General features: G+C 38.4%; 1 protein-coding gene across 2 annotated transcripts in view; it reads left to right on the top strand.

Moving 5' to 3' along the window:
- Positions 1 to 16984, top strand: part of RHOBTB3 (Rho related BTB domain containing 3) — a 60215-nt gene that overhangs the window by 5882 nt on the left and 37349 nt on the right. Inside the window, exons 3-6 of one of the 2 annotated variants that reach the window (XM_035291189.3) lie at positions 37 to 223; positions 9063 to 9214; positions 13089 to 13200; positions 15919 to 16284. In XM_035291189.3, the coding sequence (XP_035147080.1) occupies positions 37 to 223; positions 9063 to 9214; positions 13089 to 13200; positions 15919 to 16284 (817 nt within the window). Of the gene's footprint in view, positions 1 to 36; positions 224 to 9059; positions 9215 to 13088; positions 13201 to 15918; positions 16285 to 16984 lie in introns of both variants that reach the window. The other variant, XM_002744758.6, reaches the window with a different exon arrangement.

Genomic DNA, 16984 nt, shown 5'->3' with positions numbered 1-16984 from the left:
AGTAGACTAAAGATTGCTATTTGCATTTTGGTTTAGGACATATTTGACAGTGATTGGTACACTTCTCGAAATCTAATTGGGGGTGCCGACATCATTGTGATCAAATACAACGTTAATGACAAGTTTTCATTCCATGAAGTAAAGGATAATTATATTCCAGTGATAAAAAGAGCATTAAATTCAGTTCCAGTAATTATTGCCGCTGTTGGTACCAGACAAAATGGTAAGTATTTAATATTCTTTTCATAGTAAGCATGCAAATATTATATATATTGTAAATTGGGCTAAGTTTATTAATGAATAATAGGTTGTTTTTGAAAATCAAAGTGACTTTGGTTCAATGCCAGCAGCTATGGCTTCATCATTTGATACAATAAAAAGACTACAAAGGAGAGGATCATGAACTTCTGTGATTCCAGTGGATGCAAATCTGTCTTCTAAATGGCTCTTCTACAGTAGTGATGGAAGTCAGCAATTGTGCTATTTTGACATATGAAAGGTATTAGGCTGATGCTGAGCCCTAGAAAACTCTTTTTGATGATCTAAAGGTCTACTCAGTTGGGAAGGATAGATTGTTCACATGAAGATGTGGGCTTGGGAGCAGGATTTTTAGGTAGATAATGTTGAGTGAGCTGAAAACACTGACAGTGCTTTCTAAGAGAAAGGATTGCTTATTACATGGCTGATAGATTCACTGGGTTCAGGCTGCTTCAGCCATTGCTGCTGTGCATATTATTGTCAGCTATCTTAGGGCCAACTCAGAATTCACTTTGATTTGGTGGTGTTTTATAGATCGTAGTGGTATTTCCTTAGTAAAGCTGTTTTGTAAATTTTATTTTTGTTCATTATTCTAAAAACTTTTAAGTTGAGGCATTGCAAAGTAAAGGACATAATGTTTACTCATCTTAGAGTGCAGCTAAATGCATTTTTACCTATGTATACAGACACGCAACTCACACAGATCAAGGTATAGAACATTTGCAGCACTTGAGAAGGCTCCCTCATGCCTCTTCCCAGTTAATAATACTCCTCCTCAGAGGTAACTGCTATTCTGATTTCTGACAACATAGATTAGTTTTACCTATTTCTGAACTTCATAAATGAAATTATACAGTATGTAGTAGTGTCTTGTGTCAGGCTAATTTCAGTTAGTGTAATACTTTTGAGATTTGTCCATGTTGTGTTTATCTGTAGTTTGTTCTTTTTATTACTTACATCATTCCATTGTATGAATCGGCCATAATTTACTTATCCATTCTTCTTTTGAGGATGCTTAGGTTGTTGCCCAGGAGAGGGATTGTTAGGTCAGAGGGCAGGTATATATTTAACATTAGTAGACACAAATAAGACAGGCGTGACCCACCCATGACCCCACATCCCCTGTACTTCCCTATCTTTCTTTTTATTTCTGGTGATGATTCATAAAAGAGTTATCCACACTTCCTGAGTTCATTTCCTATTTATTCTTCAGTCTACTACAATCTGACTTTGACTTTCGCAATCGCACCAAGTTTGTTCTCACTCAGGGTCTCCAGTTGCTGTGGTCTGAATGTGTTCCCCAGAGTTCATGTGATAGACACTTAATCCCCATGCAACAGTTTTGGGCCATGTGAGACCTTTAGGAGGTAATTTGGGCAAGAGGACTCTGCCCTCATGAATGGACTGATGCTAATATCTCTAGAGTGGGTTAGTTGTCACAGGAGTGGGCTCCTGATAGAAGGATGAGTTTGGCCCCTTCTGCCCTCTGTCTTGTAAGTTCTCTTGTCCTTCTGCCTTCCACCATGGGAAGATACAGTGGTCTCACCAGATGCTGGCATGTTGACGTTGGACTTTTCAGCCTCCAGAACTGTGAGAAATAAATTTCTTTTCTTTATAAATTACCCAGTCTGTGGTATTCCATCTTAGCAGCACAAAACGGACTGAGAAACCACTTACATGCTTGTTGCCAAGTTTAATACACTTTAATAATAATTATGTCTTATTGAAGAGATAAGAGATAATAGTTATCACTTATTAAAATTATTTAAACATACCTCTCCCTTCATTTAATAAAGCGTCTCTTTCTTTCTTTGTTCTTCTAACTCTCTGTCTCCTTTACCTTTCTCCCATCCTCCCACACACATAGCAGCACCAACATACCATGGAATTGTTTCCCAGGGTTCTATCCTTTGGCCTCACCTGTTCTTACTCTTCAGCCAGACCATTAACTTGCTAATCTGTTGCCCTGGTTTCTCCTGCATACACACTGATGACTGTTCAGTCTGTCTCTGGTTTTATTCTTGCTCCTCATGCCTATCTCCATAAAGGCCATCTTCCTCTGGCCAAATTCCTTTTGGTGAATGATGCCAAACCTATCCATTCACGCAAACGGGAATCAGCCTACACCCACCCCATTTCCTCATATCCAGTTAATTAAGAAGCCCTTTTGCTTTTACATTTTAAATAAATCTCAAACTCATTACTTTCTCTTCATCTCCATTGGATTTCACATCCTAATCATTTAATTAGCTGTCATGGTGGCCTTGTTTTTGGTCTCTTTAAAGGGTGCTTTCAGATTTTGCAGGGCCTCAAACTTATACAATTTGGGAGGTCCTTTGTAAGGAAAAAACACCCTATAAAATAACAGATAAATATTTGTACAAAATAAATTTTTGAATGATAAGTGAAAGCACAACAAATCACAACTAAAAAGTTGTCGAATACTACAAGCGTTTTTAAATATATGTATATATTTTTGAGATAGGGTCTTTCTCTGTCCCCCAGGCTGGAGTGCAGTGACATGATCATAGCTCACTGCAGCCTTGACCTCCTGGGCTCTAACAATCTTCCCTGCCTCACCCTCCTGAGTAGCAGGGACTACAAGCATGTGCCACCACACTTGGCTAATTTTTTTGTAGAGATGAGATTCCGCCATGTTGCCCAGGCTGGTCTCAAACTCCTAGGCTCAAGCCATCTGTCCACCTCAGGCTCCCAAAGTGCTGGGATTACAGGCATGAGCCACTACACCTGGCAACAGATACTTTTAACAGCCTGATACTTTTTAAGATTTTCTTATATTTTTTGGGTGACCATAGCCTTTGTCATCTCTTCATAAGATAACCACTGCTATGTTATGGCTGTATCCACACACAAATCTCACTTGAATTGTAATAATCCCCATGTGTCATGGTGGGAGGTAATTGAATCATGGGAGTGGATTTTTCCTGTGCTGTTCTCATGATAGTGAATAAGCCTCATGAGAAGTGATGGTTTTATAAAAGGGCAGTTCCCGTGCTCATGCTCTTTTGCCTGCTGCCATGTAAGATGTGACTTTGCTCCTTCTTCACCTTCGCCACAATTGTGAGGCCTCCCCAGCCATGTGGAACTGAGTCCATCAAACCTCCTTTTCTTTATAAATTACCCAGTCTCAGGTATGTCTTTGTCAGTAGAATGAGAATGGATGAATACAACCACTTTGTGATATTTTCTATAGAGAGAAGAGAATCAGTTTTTCTTTCAGCATATTTCTTCTCTTTCCACATCTTTCTGATCCTGAGCACCAGAGTTTGTGTTGTATTCCTATTTCAGCTCAGCATTCTTGTCATGACACCAAGTCAGTGTGCACTGTGGGTGACAGAAGCATTTCTAAAAGTCATACGCATATTAGGATAGTTATCAAACACTCAACTGTAGGTGGAAGTGATTATAAACAACAAATAATCGCTCACTAAGCCTAAAGTTAAATTCCCCTTAGCAGCTTCCCCAAAATGCCCATGGTTACTCCAGAGCTGTCTGACACAAGTTGAAGTGATTTGGAGTGGAAAGAGACAGTAGTATTGACTAAATATCTTATTTTGCAAATTTTACAAGAGAATATGACCATGTGAAGATATGTTGCCCAGGTTCTTCCTGGGGCTTGGAAAGGATCCACAAGAAAAGAGCCTTGAAGCTTGAGCTTCATCAGCCTCGTGGTAAATTGGCCTCTGGTGTGCTATTCCTGGTTTGTCTCTTTCTGAAATAAATTCTCTCAGAATAGTCATCCTAGAACACAAGTCAGATCATGCCACTCAGTGCTTTGAATTTTTTAGAAACTTTCTTCTTTTCCTCTTATTTTCCAAAATTTCAAACCTAAGAAAATTGACAAGAATGAGACATTGAACCTTAGGACCTTAGGTTTTATAAACACACACACACACACACACACACACACACACTCTCTCTCTCTCTCTCTCTCTCTCTCTCTCTCTCTCTCTTTTTGGCTGAACCACTTGAGAGTAAATTGTAAACATTGTGAGATTTCTTCATTCCTAATTACTTCAGCATGTATAATCTGAGAACAAGGCCACTATCCTATTAAGCCTAATATAATCATCAGTCAAGAAATCTAACATACTATTATATTTTTACTATTATTTAAGATATAATCCATATTTACATTTCTCCAGTTATTTATTTATGATGTGCTTTATAGCTGGGTTTTATTGTTGTTGTTTTTTTCACCAATCTGGGATGCAATTAAAGATTACATATTGCATTTAGTTGTTTTATCTCTCTGTTCTTTTCTTGTCCTCCCCCTTTTTTTTTAGAGACAGGATCTTGCTATGTTGCCTGGGCTGCTCTGGAAATTGGGCTTAAGCAATCCTCATGCGGCGGCCTGCCAAGTAGCTAGGAATGTAGGCATACTTCACCATATCTGCCTTCTACTTTCTTTTAATCTGGAGCAGTACCCTCACTGGTTTTTTGTGGGGAGGTTCTGAGTCTTTCATAACATTAACATTTTTAATGAACCCAGGCCCTTTAGTTCGCATAATTCCTTCATTTATGATAAATGTGCTTGCAAAATAGTGATGTTTCTATCATTCCTTCTACTCTTATTAGTTGATGTTCTTCTGTAGATGGAGCTTTCCTATTTCTCTGCTCCCAAATTTTTCTCTTAGAATCATGATTAATGGATTTGTATTTTAAATTCAGTATTATATAATCTATTCTGATTATTCTTTCCATTGCTTACATTGCTCCATATTTGCCTAGAGAGAGTCATTTCAAGATACCTTTAATCAGTTTTTTAAAAATTATTATACTTTAAGTATTGGGGTTACATGTGCAGATCATGCAGGTTTGTTACATAGGTATACACGTGCCATGGTGGTGGTTTGCTGCATCCATCGCTTTGTCATCTACGTTAGGTATTTCTCCTAATGTTATCCCACCGCCCCACAGATAACTTTGTGACTTTTTCAGATATCACCATCCCTCCATTTTCTCTATTCTCTTCTTTTGGGACTCTTGTTAGATTGATGTTGAAACTTCTGGATCTCTTCTCTGATTCTTTTATGTTTCTTTTATATTTCTTGTTGCTGTATTTCTTTGTGTTGCCTTATGGGAGAAGTCCTGGGCCTTTTCTTCTGGCTTACACATTAGTTCTGCTGGGACTGTTCTGCTAAGAGAACTAGCTAAATCTGGCTATTCAACTCAAGGACCTTTATTGGCTTCCCCTCTTCCATCCCTTGGAATACATGAAACTGTGCTGAGTGCTCTCCTGGTAATTCCCTTGGAACTCTTTTAACCATTTTTGTTTGTTTGTTTTTTGTTTTAAATAGAGATTACGGGGCTGGCCACGGTGACTCACGCCTGTAATTTCAGCACTTTAAGATGCTGAGGTGGGAAGATCACTAGTGATCAGGAGTTCAAGACCAGCCTGGAGAAACATGGTGAAACCCCATCTCTACTAAAAATAAAAAAATTAGCCAGGCATGGTGATGCACACCTGTAGTTCCAGCTACTAGGTAGGCTGAGGAGGGAAGGTTGCTTGAGCCCGGGGTAGGCAGAGGTTGCAGTAAGCAGAGATCATGCCACTGCACTCCAGCCTGGGTGACAGAGTGAGACCTTGCCTCAAAATAAATAAATAAATAAACAAAAATTTAAAAAATAAAAAATGGAGATGGGATCTTGCTATGTTGACCAGGCTGACCTTCAACTTCTGGGCTCAAAGGATCCTCCCACCCCAGCCTCCCAAGTAGCTGGAATTAAGCACACGCCATCACACTCAGCTTCTTGAAAATTCTTTTTAAAATTGAAAAGAATTCAGCAAATATAATTCAGCCTCATTTCTTTCCTTTGTTACACGTTTTTGACAACCTTGACTGAATGGATGTCTTCATCATACTTGGCTCTGAATAAATGTTTGGCTTATACAAAATATTGAATCTATCTTGAAAAACTATTTTTTTTCAGATTTTGCTTAGAATGGATTCACAGCTTTAAGCTCCCAAAGACAGGCATCCTTTCAGTTATTTTTGAAGCTCTGATTGAGCCTGATCCTTTACTAGGCTAGAATTTTTGAAAAGAATTTCTAAAACTGCCAAGCATTGGCAATGTTGTAAGAATTAACCTACAGGTTCCCAAAGCCACTACTTTTCAAAGAGATGCCATTTGTTTGAATGTCAGTTACATTGTTCTTGCTTTTAAAAAATAGACAGCATTGTATGACAACATCTTAAGCATGTAAGGGGACAAAATGTTAGCTAGAAGTGTACTACACTGATTCAGAGTCACGTGACCATGCGGCACCACAGTTTAAAATTATTTTGAGTCCTCTGCTTATTCTGATTAAATGGTTTACAGAAACTGATTTAATTCAGAATTGATTCTTATGCTATGACCAATAAAAGTCAGACTTTTTTACTTGGAATCTTAGGTCATATAGCTGATTGATAAAGGGAAGGTAGCTAAGTGGCAACTACTTACAGCATAATATGGTGTAACTAGACTAATATGGTGTAACTAGAATGACTAGGCATTTTTTTCCTTTCTGGTGAGTGAACAAAAATAAATGTCTTCAGTGACGTAGAGGAGACACGGGCACTTTCTAGGAATGTGCGTAAGTAAGATGCTTACAACCATGTGCAGTGGAAAACCCACCCTGCTGGTATAACCTGAAATTATTTGTATTTTCTCCCTCAAATCAAGATTGTTAAAAATTATTTTACATTATGTTCACTTTGTTTTTCTCCTTGAAACAATCCTGTTTCTGCTTGATTTCTGTCCAGAAATAAAGTTTAATAAGATGATCTGCCTGCCCACTCCATTCCATCAACATAAGGAGACCTTTGTAGATATAAGAAGGCCTCTGTCTTCAGAAAATCAAAGTCGCTGTTTACAAAGGCTTTGTAAAGAATGTGAAATACCAACACATTATTTTTCAAGACAGGCTAAGTTCTCTATGAAAGCTTTATTTGCTCCAAACTTAAAACAATCTTAGAAGAAGTAAAAGTAAAATCTCATATTAGAATTTATGGTATAATTTAGAGAACTCAAGCTTAATTTTTAAATCACCGTATCTTTGGAATCAATAATTCTTTACTCAAACTATATTTTTATTTTCCCTTTTGGTATCACTTTTATTATCAGGTGGAGGAAGTCGCAGTGTTTTGATCGTTTCTCTATCTCTAACCCACAAAGAGACTTGGAAAAGTCACATAACCTCTCTGAGTCTGTTTCTTCCTCTGCAAAATGAGAATATGAATAATGGTCTCTGAGCTCTACAATGCTTTCAGTGAAGCTAAAATTATCTAAGCCATGTGTGTCTGTATGTGTATGTGTGTTTTTACATACATGGTATACACATGCACTAAATATATTTAGCATGTACCCGATATTTACATATATCTGCTCCATCTCTATGCAGTTCATTCATAGGGAAGTTGCTGCATATACAATGAGGAGCAGCTCAAATGCCCCTTCAGGGCCAGTGTACATACTCCTTCAGTTACTGGGTCTTGTTGGCTGCTGGTGGTGCACATCTGAGCCCGTTTCCCTGCATTACTCTGTACTGATGGGAGTGCCTTGCCCAAGTTATGCCTGCTCCAGGGGCTCAGCCCTTGTCTGATTACTGGTAGATTTAGGGATAGGATACAAAGGCTCAGCTACCTCCTTTCCCCAAATGAGGAGCAACTCTAACAGGCCATCTTAAGCTCCAGAGCTCCCTGTAGGATCAGCTTTGGTCCCTGTTCCAATGGTACTGCGGTTCCAATATTCCCTCTACCCAGTCCTGCATCCCTTACCCCCCAGAGAAAGATTATTCCCAAGATCACGCCCCCGCTCACCTCTGCCACACCGCTCTCCATTTTAGAGTCTTCCTTCCCAAGGGAAGCCAGTCTACAACAACATGCATTTCTAGAAATGAATTTACCCTCTTTTGACCTATCTGCCTTTCTGAATGGTGTTACATTTGATGTTGTGGACATGATACATAACAGAGCTGGCTGACAAATGTGGAGTTGAACATGTATTTTTAGCCTTATGAGGGATGTTCTTATAGATAGATTGTTCTGCTACCTTCCTAGCCATAGATCTATACATGGTACAACTGTAAGTCTTGGGATGTTTCACTTTTTGAGTTAATGCTTTTTATTCCTTCAGTTTTTAACTTTTTAATCTTAAAGGAAAAGATAAAGAATCTTCATCTTTTCAGAGAACTTGTTCTCTGAAGTCAAATCATTTACATCATTTCCAATGATGGAAATGTCTGAATTGATAGGAATGTACTTCACACGAAGTTTATAAAAAGAGTGACGATTTTGTTGCCTTGAAAATCAGGTCAAATTGAAGGTTCTGTTACAATAGAAGTATAAGGTGTACTCAAACTTTGTAAATAGATTTAAAATTTATCGTATTAAAAAAGCCAATCCACTGTTCATGCTCTCCGTGGCAATCAAGTTGTTACATTTGTCTTCTTTTCTCCTGGCCTAGAAATATTGATATTCAGGATGTCAAGGTTGGGTAAAAAGAAGCAGGCCCATGATTACTGGTTGTTTGGTAATATCCATTCACCTACTTTTAAATTTTTCTATTTTATAAAATGCTGTTTATTATTCTTGCAGCAAATGCTTGTTTATTTAGGGACCTTTCTACGATCACTGACACTTTTTATTCAGCGTTTAGTGGATAGTGGATATACTGAATGCTTTTGAACTGTGGCTCTGGTATGAGCTTAGTTTGTTGTTTAACGTTCAGATTGTCTAAGTACCTTTTTTTCTGTTTAGTTTGAAAACTCTTTGTTTTAAAATTTATTTTCTCAGAAGAATTACCTTGTACATGCCCACTATGTACATCAGACAGGGGGAGCTGTGTTAGTACAACCGAAGGGATACAACTTGCCAAAGAACTAGGAGCGACCTATCTTGAACTCCACAGCCTTGATGACTTCTACATAGGAAAGTATTTTGGAGGCGTGGTAAGTGGAAATTCCCGTTATGTATAAAGTTATGTGTCTGGTTGGCTCTTTAATTATTTTCTAGAACATCAGTTAGAACTTCAGATTTAAAAGTATGGTTAGTCTTACTTAACCTTGAGTAATAAAATGAGAGGGAGTGGCAAAGCCTTTATTGGAATAAAATTATTATTTTATTTTTCTCTCCAAATGAAACCTTTTCTATTATCTAATATGATATTTTAGAATTTTACATTTGGTGATACTTTAGTACTTTTTGTTGTATGTGTCAAAAGCATGTTTACTTATCCAGACCTGTGATGCCAGTTTTAATAGTCATCTTTATACAGCTGAATGAGCCTGGCAGCCTGAGCCAGCAGGCCCCAAAAGTTCTCTTTCATTTCCATCTCCTGGTTGAAAAGAATAATTTTTCTTCCTCTGTCTGTGCTTTGGCAAAATTGTATATCCTCCTAATCTTACTGTAACTCGAACAGATTCAGAGGAACTACTTATGCAAATAGCTGCTTGTTGGATATGTGGGAGCAGACTTGCTTGCTCGGCTGCAGTGGTGCTTATTAGGTTCTGCAGTTGCTTTGATGCTGATCTTAACACACAGCACCTCCCATATGGTAACATATGGGAGACTGTAACATCCTTGGAGAATACTGGAGTTCTATCATTTAAGAATTTGCTGACACAGAAACTACATTTCCAAATGTCTTAGAAGCAACTCCTCTCAACAGACAAACATACATCATCGAGAAGTTAAAAGCAAAGAAAAGCTACCTTAAGCAGGAGCACTTTGCCACCCCCATCTGTTCCCTAGGTCCTCACCAGGTACTCTTGCCAATATGCCCCAATATTCATTATATAAATTCATGTTGAAATGTTGAGGTTCCACAGAGGACTACAGAAATATCATTTGTGTAAACGGGTAAAATAAAGACCAAATACAAATGGTGCTAATTTCCATCAAATATAAATGGCTTTTATTCACCCAATAATATAAAGAAACATTAATATTACAATGTTAAGGAAGTTATACTCACGGTATTGATATTATCGATGACTGTGAGAAACTTTTGCTGTATTCATTTACAGTGATAAGCAGTGAGTAGAAAGGTGGATAAGAGAGATTTAATCTTCCTGTCAAGCAGACAATATTGTAGTAGCTTTTAAAAAAAATCTTACTTTGATGAAAAATGGTGTATTTCTTAAAATACTTGGGGAGCTGGAGAATAAAAAGATGGTCTGGTTTTACTTGTTGTGAAGGTTCATTTGTCAGATTATTTGGTGCAGGATTTGGTTTCATTTGTTGAGGGGAGCTGTTCCCTTGGGAGCTGCAGTTCTCCTTGCTCCCTGTTCCAGGATCCAGAACCTGACATTCCCAGGATCACTCTTCCCACCTTCCCACTCCCACTTTCTCTCCTCTCTGTCTCTTCTTCTGGCTCCTTTTCTCTTTCTTCCTAATATCTAATGTTGCAATTAGGGTTAGAGGCATGATGAGGATTGATGTGGCCTAGGTTTGGAGAAAGACATGGCAGTTTCTTTTTTCCTTAACTCAAGACCTGATGAGAATATGGAAATAAGATCAGAATGATCTCTTTTTAGACGCTTTACTTTCTAATAAAGTACAGCTGGGATCTTGAGTGTAAAATAGAATGGCATTGGCAGACATATGGATGGAGATGATAATGTTAGAATGAAAGGAGCATTTAAAATCCTGCCTGTAAGGGTCAGGGATGAAGAGCTGTGCAGTACTACTCTCACACCTAGGCCAGAGAGAGGGCCGCCTGCCTTCCAGATTTAGAGAGCTTCATCTGGCGGTCCTCCAGTTGTACCCCTCCCCACAAGGCTTAAGTCAGTGGAGCTGAGGGCTGTATTCACCTGGAACTGGTGGACTTCATTCCTTTCTAGACCTGCACTGTCCAGTATGGCAGCCGCTAGCTGCATGTGGCTATTTATATTTAAATGAATGAAGATAAAATAAAATCAAGTAAAATTCAGTTCTTCAAGCATATGAACTATATTTTAGGTGCTCTATGGCTACAAGTGGCTAGTGGCTACTGTATTATATAATGCATATATTACAGAACATTTCTATCAACACAGAAAGGTCTAGGGAATAGTGTTTGGACTATGCTTCCAAACCCAGAACCCCAGAATTCTCCCACCATTGGTCCTGAGTCTGTTCCCTGGGCTTGTGCAGGCCATTTTGCTGGGTCTGTTCTCCTGATGGTGGCCTGCATTGCTGGTATATGCACCCCTAGTCCTGTGGTATGGCCAAAGGGTGACTCTTTATGGGGAATGGGAGAGGGGAGAGTGGACAGAGCTTGGAAGTCCACTTGTGTGCACAGAGCTCTTTAAGGCATGAGATAGAGCAGGAGGTGAGAAGAGAATGGGTGGTCCTAGGGCTCAGGAATTACAGACCAGTGCTCCCTTTGCTGTATGAATCTCTGAAGAATCTGAGAATGTAAATCTAAATCTTGCCTGGCAGGCTTTCATGATGATGTATTTGTCAAAGCGGGCCTCCCAAGGTGCTGGGATTACAGGCGTGAGCCACTGCGCTCGGCCAGGAGTATAGCATATCTTTTATGTAACAGTTTGTTTTCTTCATTTACAGCGTTTAAATATTTAGCTCTGTGGTGGGTGGACCTCCATTTGTCCTTTTGCCCCAGGCCTTGCAAGCTAGGGCAGAGGCCTGAAGCTATGTAAATGCACCTGAGTGAGATTTTTAATTTGTAAAGTAAAAGACAGATTTTAAAGAAATTTGTTTAAGAGAAGAAAGTGAAGTTTCTTGGCTGATGGAAACATCTGTAGACATAGCGGCAGATCTGTTCCTTGCCTTGAATTTCACTAGTATTAACTGTGGTGGTTGCCCACAGAGAAAATTATTAGCAGCCACACAATTGTAGTGCTTGGCTTACTTGAGTATTCAAGAAAGTAGCTGGGTGGGATGGCAGGCACTTATAATCCCAGTTACTTGGAAGGCTGAGGCGGGAGAATCCCTTGAGTCCAGGAGTTTGAGTCTAGCTTGAGCAACATAGTGACACTCCATTTCTAAAATTAAAAAAAAAATTAAATTAAAAATAGAAAACAAACAATTCCTTCACTTAAAAAAAAAACTTTTATATTTTAGGTTTAGGGGTACATGTTTGTTATATAGGTAAATTGCATGTCACAGGGGTGACATGTCACAATTCTTTCACCAACCAGGTAATAAGCATCATACATGGTAGGTAGTTTGTAGTTTTCTGATCCTCACCCTCCTCCCTCCCACCACCCTCTCAAGTAGGCCCTGGGGTCTGCTGGTCACTTTTTTGCGTCCATATGTACTCAATGTTTAGCTCTGTAGACATAGAGGCAGATCTGTTCCTGCTTTGAATTTCACTAGTATTAACTGTGGTGGTTGCCCACGGAGAAAATTATTAGCAGCCACACAATGGCTGTGGTATTTGGTTTCTTGTTCCTGTTAGTTTGTTTAGGATGATAGCCGCTGGCTCCATCATTTTGCTGCAAAGGACATCGTTTCATTCTTTTTATGTCTGTGTAGTGTTCCATGGTGTGTATGTGCCACATTTTCTTTATCCAGTCTACGCTGATGGACATTGAGGTTGATACTATGTCTTTGCTGTTGTGAATAGTGCATGTGTCTTTGTGGCAGAAAGATTGATAACAATTCGTTCTTGAACGGATAGCCTATGTTCAGACAAGGCACAATCTGCTTCACTAGATTCATTATTTTGAGTAAAAAAATTGTTTATATATGTTTGCTAATGCATACATATAAATGGTACTGACATTTAAAACGTTTGACAATTGTGACCTCAGATGCAAATTTTCATGTTGGAGATATAATTTCGTTCGCTCTTCAATTAAAATTTGATTCCTGTTTTAGTTGGAGTATTTTATGATTCAAGCCTTAAATCAGAAGACAAGTGAAAAAATGAAGAAAAGAAAAATCAGCAACTCGTTTCATGGAATTAGACCACCTCAACTTGAACAACCAGGTGCATTTATTAGCCAATGTCTAGACATTCATTCCTGATCTTTTCTCACAGGTCTGAGAGCAGTTGTTCTCAAACTTGAGCATGCTCAGAGCTTCCCTGACATTCTGATTCAGTCAACCTGGGATAGGGCCTAGATTCTGCTTTAATCAGCTTCCCAGGTGATGCAGAAGCAGATTGGTACTTGAATAACATTTTGAGAAATACTGCTTTAAAAATTGAACCTATGGACTCTAAAAATAGCGTGTGTCATCGTGGGGAGCTGTTCTAGATTAAAGTCTGGTGCTAAATGACAACTAAATGCAATGCGCATTAACCTTGATTGGCTACTGGTTCAGTAAAAACATCTAAAACATGTTCTTGGGACATGGATGAAATTTTAATATGGACTAGAAATTATATCATTTAATTACTGTTAATTTTCTTATGTATCATAATGGCATTATGATGAGTAGGAGAATGTTCTTATTCCTAGGAGATGAAGGTGAAAGTATTTTAGATCCAAGGCATTGTGATGATGGCAACTTTTAAATATTTCAGCTCTGTGTGTGTGTGTGTGTGTGTGTGTGCGCGCGTGCATGTGTGTGTGTGTGTGTGTGTGTCCGTCTGTCTCTCTGTCTCTAGAGATAAGGGAGAAATAGAATGTTAGTAATTGCAAAATTCAGGTGGCAGATATGAGTAAAGGGTATCTGTGTGTTCATTGCATCATTCTTTAAACTTTTTTGAATGTTTGAAAATGTTTGTAATACAAAGTTTGGAGCAAATAAACTTAAACATAAATAAATTATATCAACTGTTACCAGATTTTTGATAGAAATAGTGGAGTAGCACTTTATTGGATTAATGTGCTTTGGAAGTTAAGAGACCCCATCTCTTAAAAAAAAAGTGCAAATCTATAGACCATGAATAATACACAGTTGGCTCTAAGCTTCCTGGTATGCAAAGTGAAAGGGGAGATATGGTCTATTAGGTTGCAAACCCTTGGGCCTTAAATCCTTTCTGGATTAAAGATGAGTGGGAAATGACTAGCTAAATAACAGAGAGTTAGTTAGTTCTCACTTCTTATTAATCAAAAAGACAAAACATACCAGATCTTCAGAGAAAGCAAAACATTACATGTCACTTAGCTCTAAAAGAAATACATTGGCACGGGCGTGGTGGCTAATGCCTATAATCCCAGCACTTTGGGAGGCCAAGACGGGCAGATTACCTGAGGTCAGGAGTTTGAAACCAGCCTGGCCAACATAATGAAACTCTGTTTATACTAAAAATACAAAAATTAGCCAGACATGGTGATGACTCCTGTAGTCCCAGCTACTAAGGAGGCTGAGGCAGGAGAATTGCGTGAACCTGGGAGGCAGAGGTTGCAGTGAGCCGAGATCACACCCCTGCACTCCAGCAAGACTGTCTCAAAAAAAAAAAAAAAAAAAAAAAAAAAGAAAAAGAAAAGGAAAGGAAAGAAAAGAAAAGAAAAATCTTTTGTATGGGTCTTCATGTGGGAGTACTAAGTGGTATAGTGGCCAGGGCCTTCAAAAGGCCCTAGAGCAAATGCAGCCTTAGGGTTCACAAGGCTGTTTCTTATACTCTTCTGCTAAGAGACATGTGTATAACACTAAAGATATCCCAGGGGTTCAGGACAATACAGTCTGGGTACATATTTGGGGCTGATTTGTTCCAAGGATGGATCCTGGGCTCTGGGGTGCATAGTGTTTAGGGTTCTGTGATGGCGCCACAGGCAGTGGAAGGGAGGAGGATGGACTGGGATACAGCGCAGGGAGAGCCTGGCCTCCAAAGGACTTTGTTATTATCTGTTTTATGGGCTGGGGTTTGCTTTGGAATTAAGGATTTTTATTGCTAAAGAAGTTTGAATTTCACTGATTTAGATGGTTGCATACGCTTCAAGCAACCCTTCACAAATATCACTTTCCTCAGCTCCTCTTTGGATAAAAATGAGATGGCAGCTGTTTTGCAGTTAGGGTCTGTGGTGAGGGCCTGGAGTATAGGTATTCAGAGCTGATTGAGGGCTCATCTCTCTTTCCTGGTGATCAAACTAGTAAGCTGAAGGTTATATCCTCTTTTAGAAATGAGGGAGCTGAGTCAGCACTTTTGCTGAAGTGTTTTACTAGAAGGAAAAAATAATAGTTTTGGAATCCAGAGAGTGGTCAAAATTTTCAAACAATAGAGTTCAAGAGTTTGAGCCTTGACTTTGAGAAGTTGCAGAATTTTAACAGCTCTGCCCTCTACCTCTGCTTCTGATCCCAGGAAGAAAAGGGCTTCAGATGTGAGGTTGGGGTCTTCAGAACTTACTCAGTACTTTGAATTTTTAAAATCAAAGGTAGAAATAGAGTGATGAGTACAAAATACTGAAGTTGAGTATTTGGCAGGTTGTTTTATTTTGGGACACACAAACAAGGAGAAATGTTATTTTATTGCTCTGTACATCGTTTGTAGGTTTTCATTTGCTCTAATAAACATAGTATCTGTGTGTCTGTTATAAAATTCTATAGTCCCTGAGTAATTAGTTTATATATGTTTATAAATTAAGTTAAGCTATACAAAATTGCTGTTTTTGTGCATCAAAAAGTGGTTAAATATGTTTCTCATGTTTTAACCTAATAATATTTTTAAATATTATATGATTGTATTTCAAGTAAACATGAAATTATTTGATCTGTAAACCTGAAAGGAGTTTACTTTTTTTATTTTTATTTTTCAAAACAGAAAAAATGCCTGTCTTAAAGGCTGAAGCATCACACTATAACTCTGACTTAAATAACTTGCTGTTCTGCTGCCAGTGCGTGGACGTGGTATTTTACAACCCTGATTTAAAAGAAGTTATAGAGGCCCACAAGATCGTTCTCTGCGCTGTAAGCCATGTTTTCATGCTGCTTTTCAATGTGAAGAGTCCCACTGACATTCAGGATTCCAGTATCATCCGAACAACCCAGGATCTCTTTGCTATAAACAGAGATACTGCATTTCCAGGTGCTAGCCAGGAATCTTCAGGCAACCCACCATTACGAGTTATTGTTAAAGACGCCCTCTTCTGTTCTTGTTTATCAGACATTCTTCGCTTCATTTATTCAGGTATCTTGTCAAGTGGTTCTGGTTACTTACAATCTCATAAACTTTGGAAATGGAATGTGTCTGTGGTGCTCAAGAGTACTGGTTAGTTTTACAGTGATCTTTTTCTTACCATCTGAGATGAGGGTTATACATGAAATATTGTTTGCTTTATATATAGGAGTTGGTCCAAGCTTTCTGTTTTCCTTACGAATCTACCTGCCTGATTCTTTTCCTATCAAATTTGTTTTATTGTGGTAAAATATATAGAACATAAATTTTACTATCTTAACCATTTTTAATAACACAATTCAGTGGTATTAAACACATTCATAATATTGTGTAACCATCACCACCATCCATGATCATAATTATTTTCATCTTATAAAACTGAAACTCTATACCCATTAAACAATGATTCCCCATTCCAAACTCTTTCCGGCCCTGACAGCCACCATTCTACTTTCTGTCTCTGTAATTTTAATTATCCTAAGTGCCTCCTATAAGTGGCGTCATACAGTATTTGTCATTTTGTGACTGACTTGTTTTACCTAGCATAATGTCTTAAAAGTTCATCCAAGTCGTAGCATGTATCAGGATTTTCTTCCTTTTAAGGTTGGTAATAATTATAGACCTCATTTTGTTTATCCATTCACTCATCCATGGACACTTGGGTTGCTTCCACTGTTTCAGCTGTTGTGAATAATTTAGATGTTGTGAATTC

Source organism: Callithrix jacchus, chromosome 2 (genome assembly GCF_049354715.1).
Source record: "Callithrix jacchus isolate 240 chromosome 2, calJac240_pri, whole genome shotgun sequence".
In the NCBI taxonomy this organism is placed as follows: domain Eukaryota; kingdom Metazoa; phylum Chordata; class Mammalia; order Primates; family Cebidae; genus Callithrix; species Callithrix jacchus.
This window is presented reverse-complemented; position numbering and strand designations above follow the sequence as displayed.